Here is a 27,661-nt window from a genome sequence, read left to right as displayed (position 1 = left end):
TTACATTTTAAAAAACAAAATATATTTATAACAAAAATTATTCAATTTTAATACAATAATTACAATTAAGATGCAAAAAATTCAAATCTTTTATTTATTTAACCTCTTTCACAAATTATTTCAACAACACTGGGCTCCATGAGAACAGGATCAAGACAACGATGAACAGCACTGCCTAATATTTCATCCAGTAAGAAATGCACCAAACTGAAAAAAAATTCATTCATAGAAATCTTAATTTTTATATAACAAGAAAATACAAGAGTAGTCTGAAAAAGTTTTTTTTTTTTATTGAACTCCTGATTCAGTACAATTTTATACTGTATTTGCATGTAAACAATGTGAATGAATGCTCTCACATGCTCATACACATACATGTGTGTACTCCTTCATAACTTCCACTAAAACTGTAAGGCAAGGGCATTAAATTACAATTCAAGTTTACCTTTAGAATTTTACATCTTTTACTGAAGGAAATGCTTGTATGCATTAAGGTTTGTTTTCACAAAATGTCCAAAAATAATTTATATTCATTTCACACAAGTATTGATATGTTTCAGTGACAATGTTAATTCAAACTCTACTAACAATAAGTCTCCTGTACAAACACATATCAAAAAGTTTTAGTTAAAACAATAATAATTAAAACTTTATTATATAGAGTAATATAAAAATAAATTTTCTTTATTCAAACAAATTAGCAACTAAAATATGATTAATTTGCATCAAATTAGTCTAAACATGAAGAAAAGAGAACATAATTTGCAGAAATTTACAATAATATTGAAAGTTATGAGAATAAAATTTTACAACTACAGAAGACATTTAAAATTGACAAATGACTATAGGTATATGAAAGTGAAAAACTGTTATCTTCAGTCGTAAAAAGTAGTGATGCTTAATACAGGAATATTTTCCTTCTACACCATTCCAGGTTAGTCCAGAGAAAGAATTAAGTTATATATACTAGTAAATCTCCAAATCCTGTTTGCCATCTTTTAACTAATGAAAGGTTTCTACACAATGTGCTGAATTCAATTGATGTAATCTTGTTTCACACTTTCTTGATACATGATCAATATTATTTAGAATATTAAAATATATTTTAATATTAAAAACGCATCACTGTAATTGAAAAGAGCCTATTCGATTCCCACAAATAAACATTTTTAATTTTTTTAAATCAGTTTTTTTATCTACTTTTAGCCAAATTATATTTTTATGTCATTTTCATTACACCAAATCTAATCTTTTACAATGTTATTTCAGTTAACAAACTCTTCTTCCCCTTCTTTTGACTATGTATTTTATTTCACATTGTTACTAACTGTATCTGGAAAATCCAATAAGAGGGCTGTATAGGAAATTCTCAGCCTGATAAAGAAAATACACTATTTTCTGAATTTAAAAAAAAATTTTCAATCTAGTCACCTTAAAATTTGATAATTTAACAAATTCCAACTAGACATTCCAACTATTTTAATACCTTCAGTACAATGTACTTTGTCCAATTCTACAAAATAAAATGGTTGTCTTTGATCACATCATTTATAGTGAATCTTCCATTCAGGAAGCCATTTCTTCAGGACTGTGAAGAGGAGGTAGTCAATGAAAGCCAATTCCAGTGAATATATGTGTATATTCACTTATATATTAATATAAATGTGTAAGCCTATAGAGGTTAATTAAAAATCTACCTACCACTTTTTATCTGCTTATGTACAGCATTTTGTAAACTGCAAAATGATGCTGTACGTCATGTAGAACACTTGATGAATGTCCCGTATTGTTTGTTTTGGATTAACCTTCAAAACTTTTACATTTTACAGTAAACTTACATTGTGTTTCAGTTACAAGTTAAATTAATTTTATGAGTGAAATTGTTTTGTAATCTCAAAACACAGTAGACATCATTCTATGGTTGAATAGTAGCTGCATGAATATTACAGGCTTGTAAGGTAAGAAAACAGTTTTTTAGGTCTTGATATGTTTGTGTTTTTTTAATGAATTGATAGTTTGTGTTTATTTATTTAATTCATATATTATTAAAATCAATATTTAAACAGCTATCAGAGTCACAGGGTGCAATCAGATGTTTTCCCTGCCATCAATAAAGAATATATTTTACACATATATAGCACTAATTTGACAATGATTTTCCACAGGATCTTAGCGATTCATTTTGACCGATTGCACCTCACAGCTGGCAGGATTTTCAATTTTTTTATTTATTATAAATACACACAAAATCACACTGTGCAACAGTATAGCTACAAAATTCTGTACAGCATTTGGCTGAAGTGCAAAGTGTGATATGTTTTTTTTGGAAGCAAAAGAACATTATAGTTAGGTGAACAAACACAAATGGCATGATTTGCTGGGACAATTAAAATTGTAAATATTTATTTATAAATATAAACTACGTATATTTATGTGTTAATTTAAGTGATGTTATTTTATATATAGATATATTAAGATTATGATTAATTTGTTATATGTACAAATGATCAGGAATGTCTTTCTCTCATTACTGAACAGTTAAAAGAGCAGACTGATAAACATATTAAAGAGAACCAGCGTTTTTTTAGATGAACTTCATAACTTTCTTGTATGTTCATGGTCTCTGTTTCATTTACAAGATGATTACATCAAGACAGCTGTTCATGAGTAGCTTAATAGACTGGTGATAGACCTCTTTGACAACTGCATACAAAGAGCAAGTGCTAAAATTTGACAAACACTTGAACTTAAAAGGTGATTATATGAAAAAATAGCTAAAAAATATATTATGATGCATATATTAAAGTTAAAATAAATTTGTTATAAAGACAAAAAACGGTTTTTACTTTCTGGCTAATTTTGTAACTTAATTTTGGTACCATAAATGGTGGAAAGCAATATTTAAAGAATTAAAAATCTATGGTAGGTCATTTTTAAGGAGATTCTTTAAAAATCAAATGTTTTTCTAAAGATTAAGCCTGAAATATTTTTTTATTATTTTTTTTAAATCTATACTATTTTCATACTTACTGTTCTATTCAGGTGCTATGTAAGTTCAAATTTCTATTATCATAAAAATTAGACCAACCCTTTCTAAAAAACCGAGAAATATTGAGCAAACAATTAAACTGCATACAAACATGGCTTTGATCATGAACGTGACTTACTTCATTAAAACTCTTCATTTTACCAGGTGCTACATCTTGATATATTCTAGGTATTATAGCATCATCAAAAGCAAATTAAAATAGTCTAGTGAAAAATTAAGTGATTTAAGGTTAGGAATAAAATCCTATTTTAATTACTGCATGCATCATACCCTAGCAATTATCTTTTCTACAACAAGTTTTCTAAATAAGTATAAATCTATATAAGTAGTATTAAAGTTTTGTGTATAAGTATTAACTTCCTAGTTTCACTTGCTACTTTTCAAAAACTATGAAACATATTTGTACTCACTATAATGTGATTCAGTGAGATTCAGTTTATGAACCATCCCTATACTTTAAAAAATAAAAAATAAACATAGTACGATTGGATGTATACACACACAGCTGATAAATAACAAACTTGAAAAAGTAAATAAAACTTACTTTTCATCAGCTACAAAACGCCAAAGATATAACTGAAGGTAATGTGTATCCACTTGTATTTGTTGAAGACCATATTTACTGAATGTTCTCAACCTCACACACTCTAGAAGAGTCTGTAAAATAAGATCAATCAGAAATAAAATAAGTTATATAAAAAAAAATCATAATCTTTAGTGTGAATTATAAGCTGAGAATGCATATTTTATATAAAATGAAAGCAGCAGTATTAAAAACAACACTAGAAGATTTTCAAAATCGATAATTAAAACAAAAGTCAATGTTCATCGTATCTAACTTTCTAGCAAACATTACAGACATTAAGCTATCCTAATAAATGTTTAAAGAATTATAATATGCTTTACCCATTAATTAATTCTTTGAGAAGTTTTGTGAGAATCCACCAAACATCCTTCAAATATTTTTTTACACCAATGCCTACATATAGTAAACCAAGCTTTCATCTTCATACAAAATTTTTAGTTCATTTAAGTAAAATTACATTTTCCAGCATTCACCATTTTCAAGAAACAGTGATTCAAATTTCAATGTTAACAGCATTTGTTTAAATATTTCACAAAACTACGACTTCTGAACTTAAAATAAAAATCCTGCAATTCTGTTTAAAGTAACCTATAGAAGGCAATAATGACAATTTCTGATGTTCTGAACAAAAGTATTTTAAAAAAATGGAGAGCAAATATTTTAAATACTTTTCCAAATGAAATTTCTTTTTTTTTGGTTAGACCGACTGAGGACCACGTAAAGTTACATTTAACATTCATTTCTCCTTCTATTGGGCATTTTGTTTCCTGGTCTTCCAATAGTTACTCATTCTTTAACTCTGGTTTTGCTTTTCCTCTTCTGACCAAATGTTGATTTCTTTTTTCTCCTTCTCTTGCAAACCCTTTATATCGTGAACTAATTTTCTGAACATTGTTGTCCTATTTAACTTCTTGTACTATTTCTTCAGATATTTATTTCTTTTTTTTTTGTCTTTTTGAACCACTGAATTCCACTTTTTTTTTAAAATATGGAAATATTTCCCTTAAAATGTAGGTGAAGATTTGTTATGTGAGCCTGTTATTCAATCTCATAAGATGTCCAACTGAAGAATATAGTTCTTTTTCTGATACAATCTTACACTTTCTCAGTTTCATTATATTTGTAAAGATCTTATTACTTCAAAATTTGTATTTGTTTTCATCTATTTTTATTGGTCCTAGGATTTTTCTCAAGATTTTCCTTTCTTTTTTTTCTATTGCAACTACTTCACCTGATTTGAAACTGAAAATGCATTCTGATGCATTAGGCTTCTAGTTTGATTGCCATATTGTAATGCCTGATTTTGGTTTTTAATATGTTCTTTTTGTTGTAAATATTTCTTATTAGTTGGTAGGTCAATACCATTTTCTCATTCTTGTTTGACTGGCTTCTTTATGTAAACCATTAATTTGTATTATTTCTCAAAAAAATATTTAAATTTATTCACTGTTGATTTTTCCAAATTTTATATTTAGGGATGGCAGGGGAATCTTTCATGATGGTCATGAATCCTTTTTTTAAAGAAATCTTTAGCTCTATTGCATTTGTGATTTCTTTTAGGTGTTTATTGGTTTTGCTGCTATTTTGAGAATCTCCAAGATTGCAATATTGTTAGCAAAAGCTAGGCAGTTAATTCCAATCCCTTCCAATTTTTTACTTAGTGGTGTGTTTCAATTTTTTTTCATTCTCTTATTTCTTTATGACACAGTTAAAAAACTGGTGATAAACCATCCCCTTGTCATATTCCTGTTTTATAATTTTGTATTTTAATTTCCCATTTTTATTTTTGAAGCAAAGGCTTGGTGGTATTTGGTTAAGTTTTTTTCTTGAATGATTTGTAGAAATCCCTCATGTTATTTTTCATCAAGTACTCTATTTGATTTGTTCAAGTTGATTCTTCTCATATTTTTTTTTTTTTTTTAATTGTTTTGATAGCTTTGGATGTTTGTTTGCAGATTGATCTAAATCTTAAATAGTTTTGTTTATGTAAAAGGTGCTCTATTTTCTTCAGGCTTTTAATCTTTCATTTATAGCTTCTTCACATGTATCATTTCATAATCTGTTTTTCTGAGGGCAGATAGTTTTGGCTCTTTCTGTAAGTTTAACTTTCAGATTCTCCAAACTCTTGGCTTTACTGTCTGCTAGTTTTTCTTTGAAATTGGAATTAATTTTTGGGTTATTTCTTAAATTTTCAATGTCAAATCTTGTTGTTAGTTTGTTAAATCTTATTCTTTATCTTTGTTTTGTAGGATGAATCTCATCTTGAATGTTTTGAGATAGTGATCAGCCCTTTTTGATTTTGATATTTTTGATTTCTTTCTGATTTTTAAAGGAAAGGTTACCTAAGTCTGCATATAGTCGATTTGCAATTCTCTTAAATTTGGGTTGGGAAACACTATAGTACATGTTTTCTGTTGAGTTTTTTAAATGAAGTGGATATTAATTTCAGGTTGAACGCTTTACACAGTTCAATTAGTTTTATGTTTTTTGTCTGTTCTTTTATAGGCTGGGAAATTTCCTACGGTTTTCTGGATAATTTTCTTTCCTAATTTGTGCATTAAAATCTCCTAGTAAAATTTTGATGCAGTCTTTTGATACTTTATGGATACCATTTTCTAATGACTCCCAAAACTTTTTTAATTTGTTTGAATTTCTTTTATTATCACCATTAACTGGAGCATGGAACTTGATTAATGTGAAATTTTTACTTCCACATCTTACTGTTATAAGGGTTAAACGTTCAATGTGAATAGAAATTTTTGACTGAGTCTAATATTTTTGTAATACACTGAGAAATTTTCTTATTCATTTTAAAGGTTATTTCCAAAAGTGGCATATTTTTCATTTTCTTTTTTTGAGTTTTCCTTCTGAAAATTCTACAACTTTCTGATTATATTGTGTTTTTGTCTGTGAATCTTGTCTCTTGAAGTGAGAGTATTAAGATTTTTGTTCATCTAAGATTTTTATTAGTTCTTTAAAAGTTTTCCTATTTTTTACAGGGAGTTGATATTTAAAGTTCCAAAGTGATATTTGGATTTTGGTTTTAATTTTGACAGTGGGTTTCCAGAAGGTTACAGTTCCTTCTTGCATGCTGGTTTTGACTTACAGAATGCGATGGCCCAAATGCATGGCTTGTTGCCATTGTAGATTCTCATTTCTCATTACCGCCTGGAGAACTATTGTTTCCAAAAGTTCCTGTCATGCCTTATTTCATGCTTGAATATTTTTTTACAAAAAAAAAGTCTTCCCAATGTTAAAGCTATGGTTATAAACATACAATTTTTTTCCTTGTTAATTCAGTTGAGGGTTTTAAAAATCCTCAACCTATGCAGGGCTACGATGTGGAGGAGCACACCTCTACGTTCAGGTACAAACCTTTTTGTTTCCAGAAAAAGCAGCTCTGACAGTATTTTCAGCACAGGAAACAAACCCCAAAATAAACTTTATAATTAAGTTAATTTTTTTTTTGTAAATAGCAAATAAAAGAATAATTATTAGTTTTATATAAACAAGCCATTAGCTTTAATTTGCTCGTTCTAAACAAAATAAAATGCCAAACTGTATTTTTTTTTATTAACTCATACAACTTCATGATTATGAAATAATATTAATTAACATACAGATAATACAATTTGAACCACATATACAAATAATGTTTATTTGGTATTATAAACACCTACAATGTTCTAGATTTTTAGTTTCATACTTTTCTGATTAACATTTTTTGCTACTACAAAGAAAGAAATTATAAGTGGTAAAACGATTTTTTTAACAAACTTCATACTATGACTACATAGCATAGCAGTAATTACTTTCCCAAGCTATTAAAAATAATGCAATATTGTCAACAATTAATTTATGAAGAAGAAAATTAATTCATTTAGTGCAAAAGATACACTGTTCAAATAAATGATTTGCAATGGATTAAAAAAAAAGTTGGCATAATTTTTGCTTACATCTCATTCTTTTTAACAACTTTATACAGACATGCAACTACGATGACAGACCTCACTACAAATAGGCATTACTAAAAATGATGAATTTACAAGTGATTCGCCGACCTTTCAGTTTATATAAAGATGAAATACTATAAATCTAACAAGGACAAAGCTAAAAATAGTCTGGAATGCCTCATTTAATGTTATCATTATATTCTGATAAACACTGATGTTAACTGAACCAGGTTTTTCAATCAGAACACACGCAATTTTCATAGGATAGGTTACGCTATAATTTCATTATTATGCAAATTTTTTGATTAAAAATGAACTAAAAGTAACTTTATATATATACCTGTTTAGTGCTTTTCTTAACTTTTTCTTTTTTTTCATAGCATCCTATTTTCTCCTTGGAGTACCACTGGTACTAAGAGACTTCTGCTAAAATATATAATGCTTCATCAAATTTGTAAAAAGCTGAAGATATCTCTTTTTAGGAAGACTCAGACAAATCTTACTTGGGATAGAATCAGGTCTCACACAAACTCACTTTTTACTTCCTTGAAATGTGAAGCTATAACTCTTCAAAATTTACAGAGTATTTATGAAGTTTGGTTGTTGGGCCATGTTTAATGTCTCCTTATTCATACTAGAAGAGATATTTTTGGGGAAGTCTCCCACAATTGTGCAATAACAAAACACATTTATATTTAGTAGATGCATGGTTATCAATTTATATAAATGAAAAACAAGACATTAAATAAGTGCTGTATGAAATATTATACATGTGGGTTTACCTGTAGAGTACTTCTATCATTTATAATATCATGAACACTTAAGAACATTTTTCTAATACACAATAAACGTTTAAACAAAAACAGTGAATTCAAACAAATTTCTACATTTAAACTTAGTTATAAAACAAACAAATTTCAAGTTTTATTTACTGTAAAAAATTTTTATTATTGATGCGTAGTAAAAGCAAATGTCTTTATAATTCCTACATTGTAACACCAATAAGAACACTTTATACCACCTTCATATTCAAAATTGTATAAAACAGGAGGGCACAAGTTTAACATTTGTTCTTTCCTATTAAAATTCAAAACTTATTGTACCAAGTGTTCAACATGAGATATGTTTTTGAATTTTTATCTTTAGGCTGTGTTTTTGTAATTACTCATTCAAATCAGTTCTAAAGAAGAGTAAAGTAAATTTAAAAAAGTCCTCAATCAATTAGTTTAACTTTTCCTGCCAACAAAATGATAACATGTTTCATACTTTTATCTCAACTGTACCAACAATTTATTTACACATTACTTTTACTTACTTTTTTACCCACAAAATTATTTAGAATGAATTTAAGGCTTTCTATGGGATTTTTTTCTGTACTCTTAGGAGTGATTTTAGGTATTACTCTTATGTATTATTTTAGTAAATATACTTAATAAAATACAGTCTCTCACGAATTAACAGAAATAATATTCGATTATGTTCTGCTGGTGAAAAAAAAAAAAACATTCATACAACTGTAGGTCTAGAAAAAGTTTCCAAACTTGTTTACATAAACTTTCCTCTTTGCCTAATTTCTGCTAATTGCTGAAATTAAACTATACTGAAATTGTTGGGGCCAAATTTTGTGACAAAATTGGTGATTTATATGTTTGACCTTGAAATTTAAAAGAAAATGGGCTCCAGACTGTATCTCTAGTAGTTTCCAAGAAAACTGCTGTAAAACTTAAAAATATGCTGCTGAAGTTATACAAAACAACTTTGATACAGTACACAGTAGACCACTCAAGGTATTTAAGATCAAGCATAGCATTGCAAAAGCAGTGGTGGAAAAAATCTTTAACAACTTACACATTTGTAAATTTGGTTTAATTTTTTTTTGTTTTTCAGTTTTCTTTGAGCAGTTAATTTTTTTCTAAAACGTTTTTGAATATATAAAAAAAATATTTAACAGGGTTTCATTAAAATCTTTTGTGCCATGTTTTGGCCTATTATGTTTTAAATAAGGTCAAATTTTAAACTTCTGTTTATTTTCAGTTGTTTACCATTAATTTTCATAGAATTAAATTCCTTCAAAATGTTTTACTTTTATTGTTAATTTTACAAAATACATTTACACCAAACCTTAAGTGTTATTATTGTTTAAGTGTTATAATTTTTAGTCTAATTTTTAAGTTTTACAGCAGTTTCCTGTAACTTCAGCAGCATAGTAAATTCTCAGCTACTAACTATTGTTCTGTATAAATGTTTAGTTTGTGAATTAATGTTTCACATAGGAAACAAACAGTCAATGGCATCAAGTCAGGTGACGCTGGAGGTCAATTAATAATGGCCTTCATTTATGATAATTCCCCATGCCATGCTCAATACAATTACTTAAAGAAGTTATATTAAGTAATTCCTAGCTTCTTTGTAAGATTGTGTAAGTGTCCCATGATGTAGAAAATTCATTTTCTATCTTGTATATGGAAGATATCTATTGAAAGAATTAGTAAATCGTTTGGAAAGAAATTTTTTATGTGCACAATTCCCATTTGGCGTGAGTGGTAGCGTCTCAGCCTTTCATCCGGAGGTCCTGGGTTCGAATCCCGGTCAGGCATGGCATTTCACATGCTATAATCATTCATCTCATCCTCTGAAGCAATACCTAACAGTGATTCCGGAGGTTAAAAAAAAATATCTTTCTTGATATTCACAATATCCAACTAACACTCATCCATTTCAAAATCCATAAACAAAAAATATGTCATTCAATTAATCTGAATAAAAATTGAAAAGGCATTTTTAGACTCTTCTTTACCTCTATTTTTGTTAACTTCCATAAGCTTACAAATTATGAAAATGTAATGCAAAGTTTAATTATTTATCAGCCAACTAATGAAATATAAATTTCTTAGTTACTTTTTTCATACATTTAATTTTGAAAATGAAAAAGTTTTATATCTTTCTTTAAGTAGCAATTAATTTAAAAGACTGCTATTAAACTAATCTTTTATTTAACTTTTCATTCTTATTTTGAGCATTTAGAAAAAAATCTTTTGTAGTGTTAAAAAAATAACATTCTTCTCCTATGTCCATTCTAATTAATTAGTTGCCAAATTTCTTATACTTGATTGTTTTCAGTAGAGTTTAATTTTACATCAGTTTTCTCAAAATCTAATTCTTTAAAAATTTTGTTTAAAAATTCTATTTGTAAATGGGAATGTCAACACATTAAATTTACATCAAACCTAAAAAGGGGGTTTTTACTTCAATTTTTTGGGCTTCACAACAGTTTTCTCAGAAAGCTACTCGAGATAATTCTGGGACCTACTTTTTTTTAGATTTCCAAGTCAAAAAATATATAAAACCACCAATTTTGGTGCTGATAATTTTAGTATTCCCTCACTTTATCACTGGTTCAAATAACAGAGTGAAAGTTTTTGCTAGCCATATCTTAAAAACGGTATTTTTGGATCAATGTTTACATGAGATTTTTTTAAACTTTTTTCACCGCTGTAACACATCCTGAAATTCAGTATCTATATACAAACTGAAATAATATCAGGATGTATATACTTACTATACTCGCATATTTCATCATGTGTTAACTAATTAAATATTATATTATTATAATTGTGATAATATGATAACATACAATTAATTTAAAAATAATAAATATGAATAAAAACACATTTTATAGCTTTTAAAAATTTAAAGGTGATTTTTTTTGTAATATTCCTGTCAGTAGAAAATAAGTTATAAAAAAAAATTATAAAAAGTGATTTTTTAGTAGTGTAATTTTAATAAAACAGATTGGTTTCCTAAGATATTGTGATGACCTATTATGGAAAATTACATGAAATCTGGTCATTGAATGTAAATAATAGCAAAAGAGCTACTTAAAACTACTCGTTCGTCACTGACAAAAGACTAAAACAACTCCTCACAGCAAATGGTTTTTATTATCTCATTGTTAAATCATCATAAAAAAGCAACAAATTAAGATGAAAAAGATTAATTAAAAAAAAAAAATATGAGAAAAATCATATTGTAACTGAATTTTTAGTTACATTTCTGTAGAAAAAATAAAGTATTTATTTATGAAAGAAGAGTTAAAGAAGACATATGATTTTATAACGCTGGATTCACTATGGCTAAATGAGCAATGAAAATTAAATAATTTTTTTTAAGTTTTCAAATCTACATGTACTAATATATATGATTGTTACCCAAACATTAAGATAAAGAGTTTTTGACATTATTCATGAAAACTAACATAATGTTTTTGGCATTACAGTGCCAGTTATACACACAGAGTACCAAACACTACCTCCTTTCACAGTTGAAGTAAGTGAAACTAAAACTGTCCTTTTGTAACTAAGACTCAAAATCAACTGGTGGTTGCTAACCAAATAATAATGAAATAAAAAGTTGCATACATACATAAAAAATAATAATAATAATAATTGATAGATTAAAGAAATTATACCATAAAATAACATATCCTACTTCCACTAACTTCAGAGTTTATAAAAAAAGACTACATGGTTTGAAAAAATATTAAACTATATGTTTAAAAGTCAGACTTGAGGTAAAATTAAAAAATTATTAGCTGTATTTTTTTTAATCTTACATCTTGAATGATTACAGACATAATTTAACTGCTGGCAGCACAAATTATAAAACAAAATAAGAAAAAAGAAAAGATTCACTAATTACTAATTTTCTATAAATAAGTTTTAGTCTATTATTTGTCACCTTTAGGCTAATTTTTATGATGCCTGTCAGAATAGAGACTTTGGAAAATTGTACTGGTGCAAATATTTCAATCCGTTCTGAGAATAATTTGTGAATGTGGGTTGCTGCTAGTGAATGTGAAGACCAGTTGCTAACATTTGTAACACTCCGGTGCTGTCTAGATTGTGTTTTGCGACTTGAATCGGAACTTTGTTCTGGACGAGATCCCTCTTCAAAAAGTACTCCAACCTAAAATGAATTTCAAACTTAGCACAAAAAAAAAATAAACAATCATTGTGCACGAATATTTACCAGAATAATTTTATCTAAAACATATTTAAATTATATCTTCTTAAATCAATGCACACAATTTTATTACAAAATCTTATATATGTAACACGCTGATATTACTTAACATTACGCTATTACAATTGATAAAAAAAAGAAAAAAGCTAATTTGAACAGAAAAAATTTCATGTACATTGGGTTTTTACAGAAAAAAATTTACGAGGGAAAAATGCACCCAGTATGATAACCTTCAGTAATATTAGTTGAATTTATTATAATTAATAAAAAGATAGTTATTAAAAAATTTATTATAATTTTTTTGCAGAAGAAAAATTAATTATTTTCTTCAATCAAAATTTTATTTTTCTATCATCCAATGTAACATATTCACAAAAATTTCAGTATATTTGTGACACATTTTTTCTTTGAATTCTTCAACATTTTAGGGGGGTTGATCACTGAATATCTTAATTGTCAAATTGGCCCACCAGAAAAAATCACATGCTGCGAGATCTAGTGATCTCACAGTCTAAGGAATACCACCATTTTCTGTCTGTAATAAGTTTGAGAATTTAGTTCAGCAATAAAACAAGAAGCCAGAAATAGTTCAGCAAAAAACATACATTGTATGTGCATAGGAAAATATAGATATCATAAGAGGTACAGCAGTGCTACAAATCCTCGTACAGTCTGCTTGTTGTCATTCAGTTTTACTTGGCTTGTCAAATACCAGTTTTGAAAGATTTTTTGTAAGGATTTATGTATTGAATTATTATATAAAATTCAAGTAGTTCAAGCATTAAATGTCACAAATTGAGTTAATCATGACTTTTTAACACCCAACTTTTGATTCTTATAAATGTTATTTAAAATATGCATGAGTGGTGAAACATTTCTGTTTATGTCAGTACATGATAAACAAAGCTTTTGGAATCGGGTGATAAAAACTCCAATGAAATGCAACAAAAATTACTGCATCGTACTAAAGTCACAGTATGTCATGCAATAGCATCCTCTAGAAAAAAAATCAATATATATTTCTTTGTGGACAATGATAGAAATACTGTTAATGTCACGTATAGCAATGAATTTGAATTATTGTGGAATTTCTGCTTTTCAAAAACAAGAAACCTGAAATAATTTCACACAATTTAGTAATGAAGGATAACGTAAAAGGCAATATTTAAAATTTACTTTATTAACTAAAGTGAATTCTATAAAATTTTTCAAGTGGCTGCTTCAGAAAAAAGAAATTGTTGAATGTTTTATTAAAAAAAACACATAATTCTATGCTGTAGAAACTGAAAATTTTGAATACAATTATTAGATACCGGATTATGTGCATGTGCATATTAAGCCCATTATCACCAGTTACTGCATATTTTTCTTAAAATATAGAGATGATGCATATTTTCACTATATTTACAATATTCTTCAGTAGGGTACCTTGTTAAAAAATGAAATCTTATGTTGTAGCTGGCCAAACCTATTAGCTGTATGGCTCTCAGAGCGGACTTAAAAGCCGCAGAACAGTACCTCTGATTGTTTACATTTACAAAAGTAAGAAATGTTAAATAATTGTTAATTATCAAATTTATTGATATGTTATTTAACTACTTATACTAACTGTATGCTGATTTTGAAATAAAAAAACTAAAAATTAAATTTTTTTATTATTTAAATTTGCATGTTTTGACACTTTTCATGCATATTTCAAGCTCTTTATGTTGCATATAATCCGGTCTCTAGCAATTATAATACTAACTGCAACTACTACATAATATAAACACAAAGGTCTGTACTTTTTATACATGGAGCAATATATACATTTTTTAAATTATCCACCTGTTTGTAAATATTCTTTGAAACTATTCTTCAGTTTAACTGATAATATTAACAAAATAATTAAAAAATAAATAGACTGATCTAGCAATAAATATAAATCATATAAATACAAATATAAATAAATCACATTAGCAATAAAGGAACTTGACATTCTACACTTACCTTCTATGGCTCATGACTGCATATGAGCAAATTTGTACAAATAAATGTATTAAACAATTTTTTTTTTAACTATCACTAAATAAAACTGTAGGATAATAGGATTAATAAAAATCAGTTGGGTTCAGTACATTTACATTGAGTAAATATCTCAAACAATTACCTGGCTTTCTACAGCAGCCATTTCTTCCATAACTCTTTTCATAACAGCACGAACAGTTCTCGGTTCAAGACTATGAAGCCAATCTCGAGTCTCAACTGATTTTCTTAACATCTAAGAGAATAAAAACAATAAAAAAGTAAATGCAGATCATAAAATATCAACATAAATATATTTTTCACACAAAGACTTGCTTAAGAATAGAATTATAACAGCACCTAAACAAATAACATAAATGCTTATTTCCTCAAGTATTATAATTATCATTGTAAATGATAGTACAAAAAAATGAGACAGAAAAAGAATTAATTTCAAATTACACAAGCCTTCAAAATTTGGGTTGTGGAATGTTTTTTAACTTTTGTTAATTGATTCCTATATATTTTTTAGCATTGAATATGAAAATAACCTTCACTTTCTTCCATCGTCAGGATTTTTCACAAATCGCAAATTTCAAAATTTGTAGAAGTTGAAAAATTGCGAAGATGTGATACAGTAAAATAGACATACTTTTTATATATATATATTCAATTTTTTGGCTTATACTATGCATTCTTACAGCTAAACAGATGAGTGGTCTGAAGAGAAGGGCAAGGGTTATTTGGGTGGAAGATGACAGGACAGTGGGAGAGGTTGGCTGACAGGTTGTGACAAGACTTAACAAGATGTAACATGTTTATTGGCAGATATCCATGCCACTCATGCACTGTGCAACTACTATTAGTGCTGTTTCAACCATTAGCATGCATAGATTGAGTTTTTCCCGTTCTCCGTGATCAAACGCATTTTTGTTGGTGGAAAATATATTTTCAGGTATAAAGCAAACTTTCTATTTTCAAAATGACTACAAGAGGCTGCAAAAATCCTGCAGATTCTTTTTTTTACATTTGTGGTGAGTTAGTGGTGGAAAAGCAAAAAAGAAATATAACAAGTTACTTTTGAGAAATGTATCTCACATATTTCGGAGTGAAAATAGGAGATCAAGACAAAACTAGGGTATCCTACTACGTTTGCTACACATGTGTTGAAGGATTTAGATGGTAGTCAAAGGGTGAACAAGAAACATTCAGATTTGAAATTCCAATGGTGTGGTGAGAGCCACAAAATCACACCAATGATTGTTACTTTTGTTCGACTGGTGTTAATGGTTTCAGTTTGAAGAATAAAAAAAGGATTGTCTATCCAAATATTCCATCTGCTTTATTCCTGGGTCCTCATGGTAAAGGTGTACCAGTGCCAATCCACCAGAAAATTTACCTGAAATAGACAGTTCCAGAAGCGATTTAAATGAAGATAACATCGAGGAGTATGAACCCAGAGATAGCTATGCACCAGAGCTTTATTCACAGTCTGAACTAAATAATTTGGTTCGCGACTTACATTTGACCAAAGAAAATTCAGAATTGCTTGGTTTAAGTCTTAAAGAGAAGAGCCTGCTAGCAGCTGGTATCTCATTTTCCTGATTCAGGTACAAAGAAGGAGAATTAGTCTTCACTGAACCACGTGGGCTTTCGCCTTGATTTAACATTCCGCACGAAAGTATTTATTGGATACTGTTCATAGATTCATCCTAAAGAAGCCTCGCAGTTGTCTTTCTTCACAATGGGAATACATATTCGTCAATACCCATTGGACATTCTGTCCATTTAAAAGAGGGTTACCATAGTTTGGAATTCATTCTCAATAAAATTAAATACGACAATCATAAGTAGATTATGTGCGGTGTATCTCAAAATAATATTGATGCTCCTAAGGCAGCAAGGAGGATACAAAAAGTTTTCTTGTTTTTTGTGTGAATGGGATAGCAGACAGAGAAAATCATTGCATAAGGAAAGACTGGCCAAAAAGCTCTTCATTGGAACCTGGAACCAAAAAATGTGCTCACATAGAACTAAATAAATTTCTCCTTCCACCTCTGCATATCAAGTTAGGCTTGATGAAGCAATTGGCCAAAGCCTTACCAAAATGAGGTAAATGTTTTAAATATACCTGTGACAAATTTCCAGTCTTATCAACTGCCAAACTAAAAGAGGGTGTTTTTACTGGTCCTGACATTAGAAAATTTCTCAAAGATTGTAATGTTGAGAAACTAATGGAAGTTCTAGAAAAGAATCCTGGGAAGCCTTTAAAGATGTAGTAACTAAGTTTCTGGGCAATAAGAAGGATATCTGAACTTAAATCAATCACTGAGAACATTCTGCAGAAGTACAAAAATTTAGGCTGTTCCAAGAGCTTGAAGGTTTACTTTTTAAATTCACATGTGGACTACTTTCCTGAAAATCTGGGTGCCGTTAGCAGAGAGATGGATGAGAGATTTCATCAGGACATGAAAGAAATGTAAAGGAGGTATCAAGGAAAATGGACTACTACAATGATGGCAGACTGTTGCTGGATTTTACAGCCAAACCTTAGAGGGAACATAGAAGGAGACGCACGAAGCAGAGTATAAGCCGTCCAAAGAAACTTCAACACATGGAATAAAATTCTAAGTATTTTACATACTTTGTCATTACGGGTGAGTGAAGTGGGTGACTGATTTCCAAAGACATGACATACCTCTTAAAAATAAATTAAATTAATTTAAAACACTATAATAGAAACACTATAAAAGCACTATAATAAAAATTAGGCTTATTTTGTAGTAATTTTCATTAGAAATTAAGATGTCAATGAACACCTTTTGCTCTTCTCTTCAGATTAATCAACTGTTTAGCTATAAGAATGCCTAGTATAACCCAAAAAAATGAATATGTTATATTAATTTATAATAAAAATAAAAACCGTTTTATATCTTTTTTACTGTATTACAGTTTTGCAATTTTTAACTTTTTACAAATTTTGAAATTGAAATTTGTGAAAAATCCTGATTTGATGGAAACAAATGAAGGTTATTTTCTGATTCAGCGCTAAATAATACATAAGAATCAATTATCAAAAACTAAAAACCTCAACCACCACAGGCTTGTGATACTTGCCCAAAATTACAAACGTTTTATCTTTTTAGATTTGATTAGTTTCATTCAATTCTTTATTCTTGTTAATTTCTTTACCAAAACAATGATACACTTAAATCTACATTTGTTTTCTTTATTTATTCTAATATTTGGTTTCCTTTATAATTTTTTCCTATATAACTAAATTAACTATCACTGAGCAGTTTAACATATGACCACATTGAGATGTCTTTATTCCTAAGATTGTTATTTAGATATTTCATACAATTATCGATTACTGCAAGTTGTTTTAATTAAAAAAATAGCAATCCCTAGGAACATACAGTAAAAATATATATTAGTATTATGATATTATATTCATTAATAAATGTTACAAAAACTCATTCAATTCATATATTTCTTTATCCAGCTTCACATTTGGCACCATTTAATACTGATACTCATATATTTTGTACATGCATTCAATAATTTACATCTTCAGTTAAATGAGCACCAGAGTAGGACTCAACTTTCATCATGGAAAGAACAAAATAAAATATATATGATTAATGATTTTATTTTAACTATAAGTATATTACACTGTTATCAATATTTTCAAATATAAGTGTACACAAATTATTTTTTTTTTCTAGGTTAGTTTTCAACAAACCCTTTTCAAAATAATAAATCAAGAATACATTGAATCTGATACTGTATTAATAATATATAAAAAGCAAAATTAAATAATTTAGTATTGTTACTGAATGTTAAAAAGCAAACTGAAATGTAGCAAAGGAAAAAACAAAGCTCAGAAACAACAAAATGCTAAACATTATTACAAAATAAAAATACTTTATAATCCAAAGTAAATATTACACAACCTGGTAGTCTTTTTATGGGATGGGATCCCTATTTCCAGCAAACTAACAGTAATCTTAGTACAACACATAAGACTCAGAGAAAGTAGCTTCTACATTTAAAAATACTTGTTTGCAATATAGTCTCCTGAACAACAAACAAATCATTAGAACACAGTCACCAAACACAATGCCAATGGAATAAATAAACTTAACTGCTCTAACTACAAAATGATCTGCATCAATAAAACAGGATGGACTTTCAAATAAATATATAATAAAACTTAGTCTTTTATAGAAAGATACAGTCAATATTTTACAATCATCTTACGGAAACTAATCCATTAACATCAATAACCATATAAAGAATGCACTATCTTACTACATTCAAACATCATTAAAATCAAAACACAATAATAAATGGACACATTTTCGATCACTTTCTAAATACGAATCTACCACAGTCACAAACTGCCAGCAATAACATTTTATTATTGCTGACGTCTTTGTGTTAGATGATTTTGAAAGAATTAAATTTATTAAATTTGGTTTGGTTAGTCATTTCAAAGTTTTGTAGTTTTCAAAATTCATATTTATTGTTAATAATTAATTAAATTTCCTTTACGTGTAATACTTTTTATAATTACAGTTCACAAAATTTTCTAAATTATCATGTAGCTAACGTTAATTCCTACAGTAATTTGATACCTTGAATAAATACATAAAAACTAGGACAAACATAAATTTCTGTTTTTTCTTTGAACTTTAGTTTAGAAATCAGAAGTTCAAAGAGAAATTTAGATGAAAAAACAAGGAAACAAAAGAAATATTCCTAAATACATAAATTACACATTTATTAAATTATTACATTTTTTAAACACATTTTTTATTACACATTTTTTAAATTATACATTCATTACACCATTATACATTACAACCACTACACATTCAACAGATACATCAATTTTAACGTACCTGAGATATAGCTAATCCTTGCATTCTAACATAATGATTGACTAAATCCTGAGCAGCAAGTCTCAAACCTGCACATATCTCAGACTCTGTTGTTAATAAACTTTTTGAGTTTGAAAAATGCTCTTCAATATTGAACCACTCATCAGTCAGCTTTAACTAAAGTCAACAAGAAAAGACTGAATATTAATGCAACAATACATTTTTTCTATCACATCAATTTGTTCAACACATGGCTGAATAAATAGGTAAGTTAGTCAGGATGACCAGTTATAGTATAGTTAACATGGTAGCTTCTGAACTGGGTTTCCAGTTCAGAACGTCTTGAGTTTCCATTCCCAGCATGTACGAGAGCATTATGTCTTCGATCATTCATCAATCACATCTTACTTATTAAAGCAAAAGAAAAAACGCAAAAAAAATCATTTTTATTTATTCATTTATTTTATTTGCTACATATAACACACATATTACACAGCCATATGTGGCTACTGAATGAAAGCTGTTTTTGCAATGCATAACGCAAAATAATTTTAAAAAAACATATGTACATATGTATTCACATAATTTTTGGCATAATATTTATTGGCTTTAATATTAAGTATTATAATTTTAAGTCTTCTATTTTTGAATACAAGAATGCATGCTTAATTTAATTAAATCCACTTTACGACTAATACTACACAGTAAATAAGATAGCAACAAAGGGACCATGCTTAGGATAATTCTTTTTTTGAATAATCATGTCTTTAATATTTTATTTTTATCAAATAATCAGTATAACATTTTAAAAAACCAATTTGAAGTAATAAATAATATTCATATGAACTAAAATCAAAAAACAAGTTAATGTAATAAAATAATATAACACACACAAGTATTATGCTATATATTTTACATTCTACTTAATATGATTTTCATGAGTCTAATGCAAATTAGTTTCTTAGGCGGAAAACCATCTTAGCCGAGAAGAGGCTAAGACAATTTTAAGATAACGCTTCTTAGGAGAAGCGTTATTGAGGGCAGTAGAGTGTTAATATGTTAAAATACAGCGTTATGTGAGAAAATATTAATGACAGTAAATACACATAAGGATATGTACATACCTTTTTTCTGAACATCACACATTTAATTAAAAAAACACAAATCACTGAATAAGTGTATAAAGATCAGAATGTTGCATTATTTTTAAAATAGTGATCAATTTTGCTTTGCCTTGCAGTTTTAAAATGCGAATTTAAAATTTATTGTTTCTAAAAGATTTATTTTATATACAGAATCATCTGGTAAGTTGGGAAAACTAAACACATAACACCTAACCTCACTAAGCGCTTCTAACATAGCAGCTGTCGCCAGTAGTTGCACAGGCTCATTTTCTTCTTCAATCATCATTTTCTTCATTTCTCACTTTTTGTATCATTTTTCTCCTTGCAGATAATCATCAACTGATGCATACTCCAGAAACTATCATAAATTGGCATCCTCTTCAACTTTGTTTTCATCATCAGCACTGTCAGTTGCCGGTTCATATTTTTTTTCTTTTGGCCACTGTACCCCAGATTTAGTAAAACAAACAGTTTTTTGTAACTTTGGAGGTGACTATCCCACACCTCAGTGACAAAATGCATTCCGTTCAAAATATTTACACTGGGAAAATCACTTGGTGCAAACTGTAATAAATATTTCTATAAGGTTTAAATATTTAATAGTTCAAGTTATAAATAATAAATAAATCGATTATCAAGTTACAAATATTAAAAAAAATCCTACAATTTTTTAATTGGTCAGTGAAATATAGTTAGTACATGAATAAACAGATTACTACTGATAACAAAAACCTGTCTTATTCTTCTTATTGTTGAAGCACTTTTATAGATAAATACAACATTCAGTTCATTACATAATTACATATTGCATTACCAATCAAAGCACAATGTTGGGCTTGGAAATATTAACATACTTCATCAGAAATTAACATATGATTTATATATATTAATTACCTAAATAATTGTATGGGTATAGAAACTTCCAGAAGGAAGAAAGAGAAAGAAAATAAAGAAACTAGAAGAGATGACAAAGAGATTCTTTCTAGAAAAGGACACATAAAAATATAGAAGGTGAGGACGATGGAAATTATTACATTTGAACGATCAAAAGGGCGGGTCGGGTGCTGGTACTGCAGGTCAGGAGATATAAATGCTGTTGAGGACCAGTGAAGTGAAAGTTTTAAAATTCGGTTTAGTGTGAAATAAAAGCGATCACAGTGTGCAGGAGCATTTAGAATAAGTGTGATAACAAATGAGTGAAGAGTGCATTATGAGTATTCTATTGAAGACAAGAAGCTGTTCGGTAAGTTATTTGATAAACAGGAGTAAAAGTGTTATTATTCTATTCATTTATAAAATGAAGAGCAGTTCTTTTGTAAATAGTAATTGTGAATATACTTGAATAAAGTGAATTGTATGACTTGAAGATTCTTTGATTGTTATCTTATTGTTAATTCAATATTATAATCTATTAATTATAAAGTGTATAATAAATCATAATTGTGTTTTGGTATTTATAATTAAATTGTTATAAAACTAATTTTGAATTAAATTTGAACTGCTATTTTGTATAAGTTATTTAAGAGTAATAAATTGTTTTTATAAAAAAAATTTTATGTGACCTATCTCTCAATATCCTACTCAAACCATAAACACACGACAATATATTGCAATTTATTTATAGAAATATAATCTACAATTATTCATAATTCGCAAATGAAAAAAAATAGTCAAATAATACAAATAATGCATAAAAGTACATTTTACCTGCTACAAAAATTTACATTTATTTTTCCACATACACTCATTTCAGTCATCAATTACAGCTTCAAATTTCTCCCAACAGTAAATCAGTTTTCTCAATCCATCAATTTAGAATGCTGCCAGTCCTCCATGATACATGACCTCACTGCGTCATTCAGTTCTTCATCTGCTGTGAAATGAATACCCTTACTACCCCATTTAATTCCGAAAAGAAGTGAAAATCATATGTAGTCAAATATGGAAATAAGTAATCAACTATGGAATGTGGAATAAGTTCAAATTTCAACTTCACAAGTGCAGCACTGGTTGCACGTGTTATGTTGCCTAGCATTATTGCATTACAAAATTATCAGCTTTATGGATTGTTGAATATGTCACATATACTTTTCTAAGCTACTAAAAACTTCTCTATGGAACAAATAAATTCACAGTCATCCCAGATTTGTGTAGATAGTCATCTACACATTTTTGGAATCCCAGAAAACTGTCAAGAGAATATTTTTAAGGGTTGCGTTATGGATTGTTTTTATTGTGGCATATCAGAGTACTAATATTCCATTCTCGGTCTCTTTTCTTCTGGGTCATAATAATGCACCCAAGTTTCATCTCCTGTCACAATATTGAAAAGGAAGTCACTTCCCTCACCACGATAATGTTTCAGAAGGGCACAACATTCCATTTGTTGTTGTTTGTTGTTTTTTGAGAGTTTATAACAACCACTGTGAACAGCTTTTATGCTTTACAGCCCAGTTGTAGAATAACGTGTCCTACTCATCCTTTCAATATGTCTAGATAGTGATGTAATAATCATTTTGAATCAATTCATCTGCCCCTTTTTGATACTTCTCACCAGTCATAAGTCACAGTCCTTATGCTGTCAATAGATGATTACTGAGAGGTTCATCCTCAATATTTGCTTTGCCAGCTTCTGATGCACAAACTTTTATTTCCCACCTACTCACATTACTTTGATCAAGATTCACCATTATAAATGGCTTTTCAACAATAATATCACTAGTGATCACTTTTTCCACTATTAAAATTTCAATCATTACACTTTGTTTAAAAGATGTTGATGCAGCAGGCATAATCGATTACATAACAATAATGACACACAGAAAATGAGGTGTTGATCAGCAAGTTTTGGAATGATGGTGGTAGTAGGGTTATAAAAGCTCAAGATAGCAGCACCTGTTGCTTTGTACTACATTTTGTTCAATTACGTTCCAGTGTGCATGACATTTCAGCCGTCCCTCATATTTATCAGCTAATTCTGCGACTAGGATATATACTGATAAATATTTTGTCACCAAATATGTGCGCATGTACTCATCCTGCTCATTGCACCGTAACAAATGTCTATCATTGATACAACAGACTTGTCAAGACAGAAAAAATTTTAACATTTCTAATTATATTAATTTTTACTTTTCTTTACAGTTAGATGTATAAACTTTCAAATGGAGTTTTAATTATTTAATTTCTGGAGTAAAACTGTATACTGTAGTGAAAAAAATCATTTCATACAATAACTAGAGGCTAACTTCTTTTAAAAAGGATAATAATGCTGAATGGCCAAAATGATGACCTGAAATCTGATGGCATAGAAGATAAAATTTATACATGTTTTTTAGTTACATGTGTATGCCATGGTACAAGTGTTTTATCAAGTTTATAAAAGCTTGAGAATTTCTTGTAAAAAAAGACTGCAAAAAAGTTTTTTACATTTTCAAGAAATTTAAATAACATATTTCTTGTTAAAATCAATTTTTAATATAATAATGCAGAAGAGAGACAGTATACATTAATTTTGTTTTAATTTTGCATTATTTTTAGAATACAGTAATTTATAAAATTTTTTACACAATTACATTAGCTTGTTAAGTATTTTCTTTCAATAGCCAAACTGCAAGTGGAAAAATACACAGATGAAAATCTTCATAGTGCTGACAAGATATTACAACACACTGGAATTTCTTTCTGTTAATCCCATTAACTATAATATCACAGATGGCTTAACAAGGACACAAGTCATTTCATTCACTTAATATAAGAACATATAACATAATCAAAATTTAAGTAAAGTAATATAAACAACAAGAATAACAGACAATGTAAACTTACTAAATAATGGACACTGTTTGCTTCAAATTCAAGACACATTTTAGACAATATCAGAAGTAGAGCCAGAGTAGGGCATGGTGAATTCTGATTTTGTGTGGCAAATGATCTTGCAGTAGCAGTTAAATGATGTATAAAACCAACTACCAATCCTTCTCTAATTGAGTCCAAGCAAATAGCTTCTAAGAATCTAGGTTTTGAAACGAAAGCAAGTTCTGGTTGGAGAAATACCTTCAATAAAAAATATGTATCTTTTTTAAATACAAAAAAAATAAAAATAAAAATCTGGTACAATACACACCCAAATAAGAAAGAAGCCATAAATAAACAAAAATTAAATATACAAAAACAACAGTTAAACACACACACACACATGCATGCACACACACAATATTAAATGAAATATAAACTACCAAAACTCAGTAATTAGGTAAGTAAAATTAACCACATTAATTTTCAAGAATCAATTTTCATGGGATCCCACATCTTCACTGGTATTGAATTCTATAGTTACTCTGTATATAAATCTTTAAAAAATCGTTTATTTTAGACTGGTGTCTGTTTTAAAAATTTTGAATAGTATTATTTTAGAATAGCATTACGCCCAATACTGGAATGATGTAATCTTTAAGACATAGTGCTTTCCTTTGTTTTATTGTCATTATTGTAAACTATTAGATTGTAATTTTATTATGTTTTTATTAAATCATCTTTGAATGTGGTCAAGTGGTTCATCATTTTATATTTATAAATGTAATATTTTTTGAGCAATTCATTTTTTTATCATTATTATATACTTCTAGAATCTCTAAATTATTTTTACAATCAATATACTATGCTGTATTCTAACAAATGGTCAACTTCATTAGATATACCTCTTTTTTGTTTTTGTATGATGTGCAGTGTTCTGCAAAGTTTTTAAAATGATCTACTGGTTTTACCAGTAAAAATATTATTGCACTTAATTTTGTATATTCCATTTAATTCCTCTCTATTATTTTTATTATTGTTATTTTTTAAATAATTTATAATATGATTATTTGGTTTTTATGCTATTTCACATTTATTTTTACCATATTCATCAATAATTGATTTCATTATTTTATTTAAATAATCGTATTTTTGTTACAAACTATTATAATTCTTTGAGTTATTTTTTTAATGTTATATTTTAGTATAATTATCTTGGTTTTTTTTATTCTTCTTTTTATAAATTTTTTCTTAAATTTCATTATCAAAACCATCAACTATTGCTATTTGTTTTACTTTATATATTTCTTTTTTGAATTTATTTTTACTGATTTTTGTATAATGGGTAGCTCTTTATAGTTGGATTATAAAAGACTAAAAACCATCTACATGTTTTATCCACAATAATTGGTGTGTATTTAAAATGCCATGAACTATATTATTTTAAAATACTCGTATAAATATTAATAGCAGATATAGGTGATCCCATTGGTAAGCTATTGGTATGTAAATAACAATTATTCTCATATTTAAAGTTATTTTGAAGACACACATTTCTTATAATAATGAGTATTCTGGGGTTTCAATTAACCTATCTTTTATTATTTCTATTGTCTTGTCAACAGGTACATTAGGGTACATGTTAGTGATTTCAAAACTTACCATTTTTGAGTTATAATTAACTTTAATAGAATTTAATTTATTTATGACTACATAACCATTTTTTTACATTATGTTTATGAATAAGATTCATTTTTATTATAAGTATTTTAGTTATGAAATATGCAGGTGCTGTTTTAAAACTTATAAAAGGTCTTAACAGGATTATTTATTTTATGCAATTTTTGTAGCCAGTGAGTTTTAGGCGTAATAGTACATAGGGATATAATCTTCAATAAAAATTTAATTTATCATAATTAAATATCAATTTATATTTAATCTTTTACAATTCTTGGATATTTGTTAGCAGTTTTTTAAAAATTATTTAAAAACCTTTTAAAAATTATTTCCTTCAATGTAATAATTATTCATAAGTTATTTATATTTGTCTTAGTGCATAATAACTGGTGTGTTTATCTGTTTTGTCTGATTGCAATAATATTAGATCATTATCATGAAGTTTAGTTTTTAGTTCGATAACCTCATATTTTGTAGTCATTTGTTTATTATTTATATTTTGTTTTTTTTTTCATATTATGAATAACTTATATTTCTTAATTGATTCTTATCAAAATTATCCATTTCATCAATGTTACAATCAGTGTCTATTGTAATGTTCTCGAATATATTATACCTATTATCATCATTTAAATTAAATTTGAAAGCATTTATAATTATTAATTTTTCTTTATTATCAAAAAATATTTTAGTAATATTTTTAAAAATGTTATTTGATTCTTTTTGATAATTACTATAATTACTGTAATGAGAATTAGATTTGTTAAAATTCTTATGATATAAATTCTGTTCTTATAATTTCTCAATTCATTTATTCTGAAGTTTTATTTAATTTTTCTTTGTGTTTATATTTTTCATTAACAATTAAATCTCCTATATTCATGTAAACTGTAAATTCAAATTCTTAAGTACTTCTATTAAATGTATATATAATTTATTATTAATAACAAACCTTATCTTTATAGGCTTCTTTAATTTCTTGTTTTATGAATTTTTCACATAATTTGTTTGTTTTTCTTACAGGTGTATAATTTTTTTTTTTTTTTTAATATTTGTAATATATACAAAAAGAGAAGCCTTTTCAAAAGTATAAATATGAGAAAGCGAAAATGACTGTTTCAAACCTCCACAAATATTTTACAAACACATTATATATATAGTGTGTCCATAAAATAAAAGTGGGGTTATAAATGGTTATAGCTTCAGGACAAAATATAGTAGAGAAAAGAACTATACTTAAATGAAAGAAAAACACTCAAAGTTTCTTTTCAGTAGATTTCTACTGAAAATTTCTACTGTATGCTCCTTTAGTTGTCCTGCAGACATCTAGACAATATTCAGTCTCTTGCCATACATGGCAGAGAATACCCGGTGTGATAGAAGAAACAGCTTCAGTAATTTGATTCTTTCTTTTAAATGGTCTAGATTTCGAACTTGAATGGAATACAATTGTGTTTTTACATAATTCTAAAAACAGAAATCCATGGAGTTAAGTCTGGATACCGTGGGGACCTGGCAATCCACTCTTCTCGACTGACCCGTCATTGAGGAAATGTTTCATTAAG

At 27.8% G+C, this 27,661-nt stretch overlaps 1 protein-coding gene across 2 annotated transcripts in view; it reads right to left on the bottom strand.

Annotated features, from left to right (window-relative positions):
* Positions 1 to 27,661, bottom strand: part of Vps51 (vacuolar protein sorting 51) — an 86,102-nt gene continuing 58,441 nt past the window's right edge. For both annotated transcript variants that reach the window (XM_075376232.1, XM_075376241.1), the window contains 6 exons: positions 24,453 to 24,680; positions 19,522 to 19,677; positions 14,760 to 14,870; positions 12,326 to 12,553; positions 3,594 to 3,706; positions 1 to 207 (listed from right to left, as the gene is read on the bottom strand). In XM_075376232.1, the coding sequence (XP_075232347.1) occupies positions 99 to 207; positions 3,594 to 3,706; positions 12,326 to 12,553; positions 14,760 to 14,870; positions 19,522 to 19,677; positions 24,453 to 24,680 (945 nt within the window). In that variant the 3' untranslated portion in view covers positions 1 to 98. The remainder of the gene's footprint in view (positions 208 to 3,593; positions 3,707 to 12,325; positions 12,554 to 14,759; positions 14,871 to 19,521; positions 19,678 to 24,452; positions 24,681 to 27,661) is intronic.

This window comes from Lycorma delicatula, chromosome 1, assembly GCF_047948215.1.
Source record: "Lycorma delicatula isolate Av1 chromosome 1, ASM4794821v1, whole genome shotgun sequence".
NCBI lineage: Eukaryota > Metazoa > Arthropoda > Insecta > Hemiptera > Fulgoridae > Lycorma > Lycorma delicatula.
Note: the sequence above shows the minus strand (reverse complement) of the source record. Positions and strands in the feature narration are given on the sequence as shown.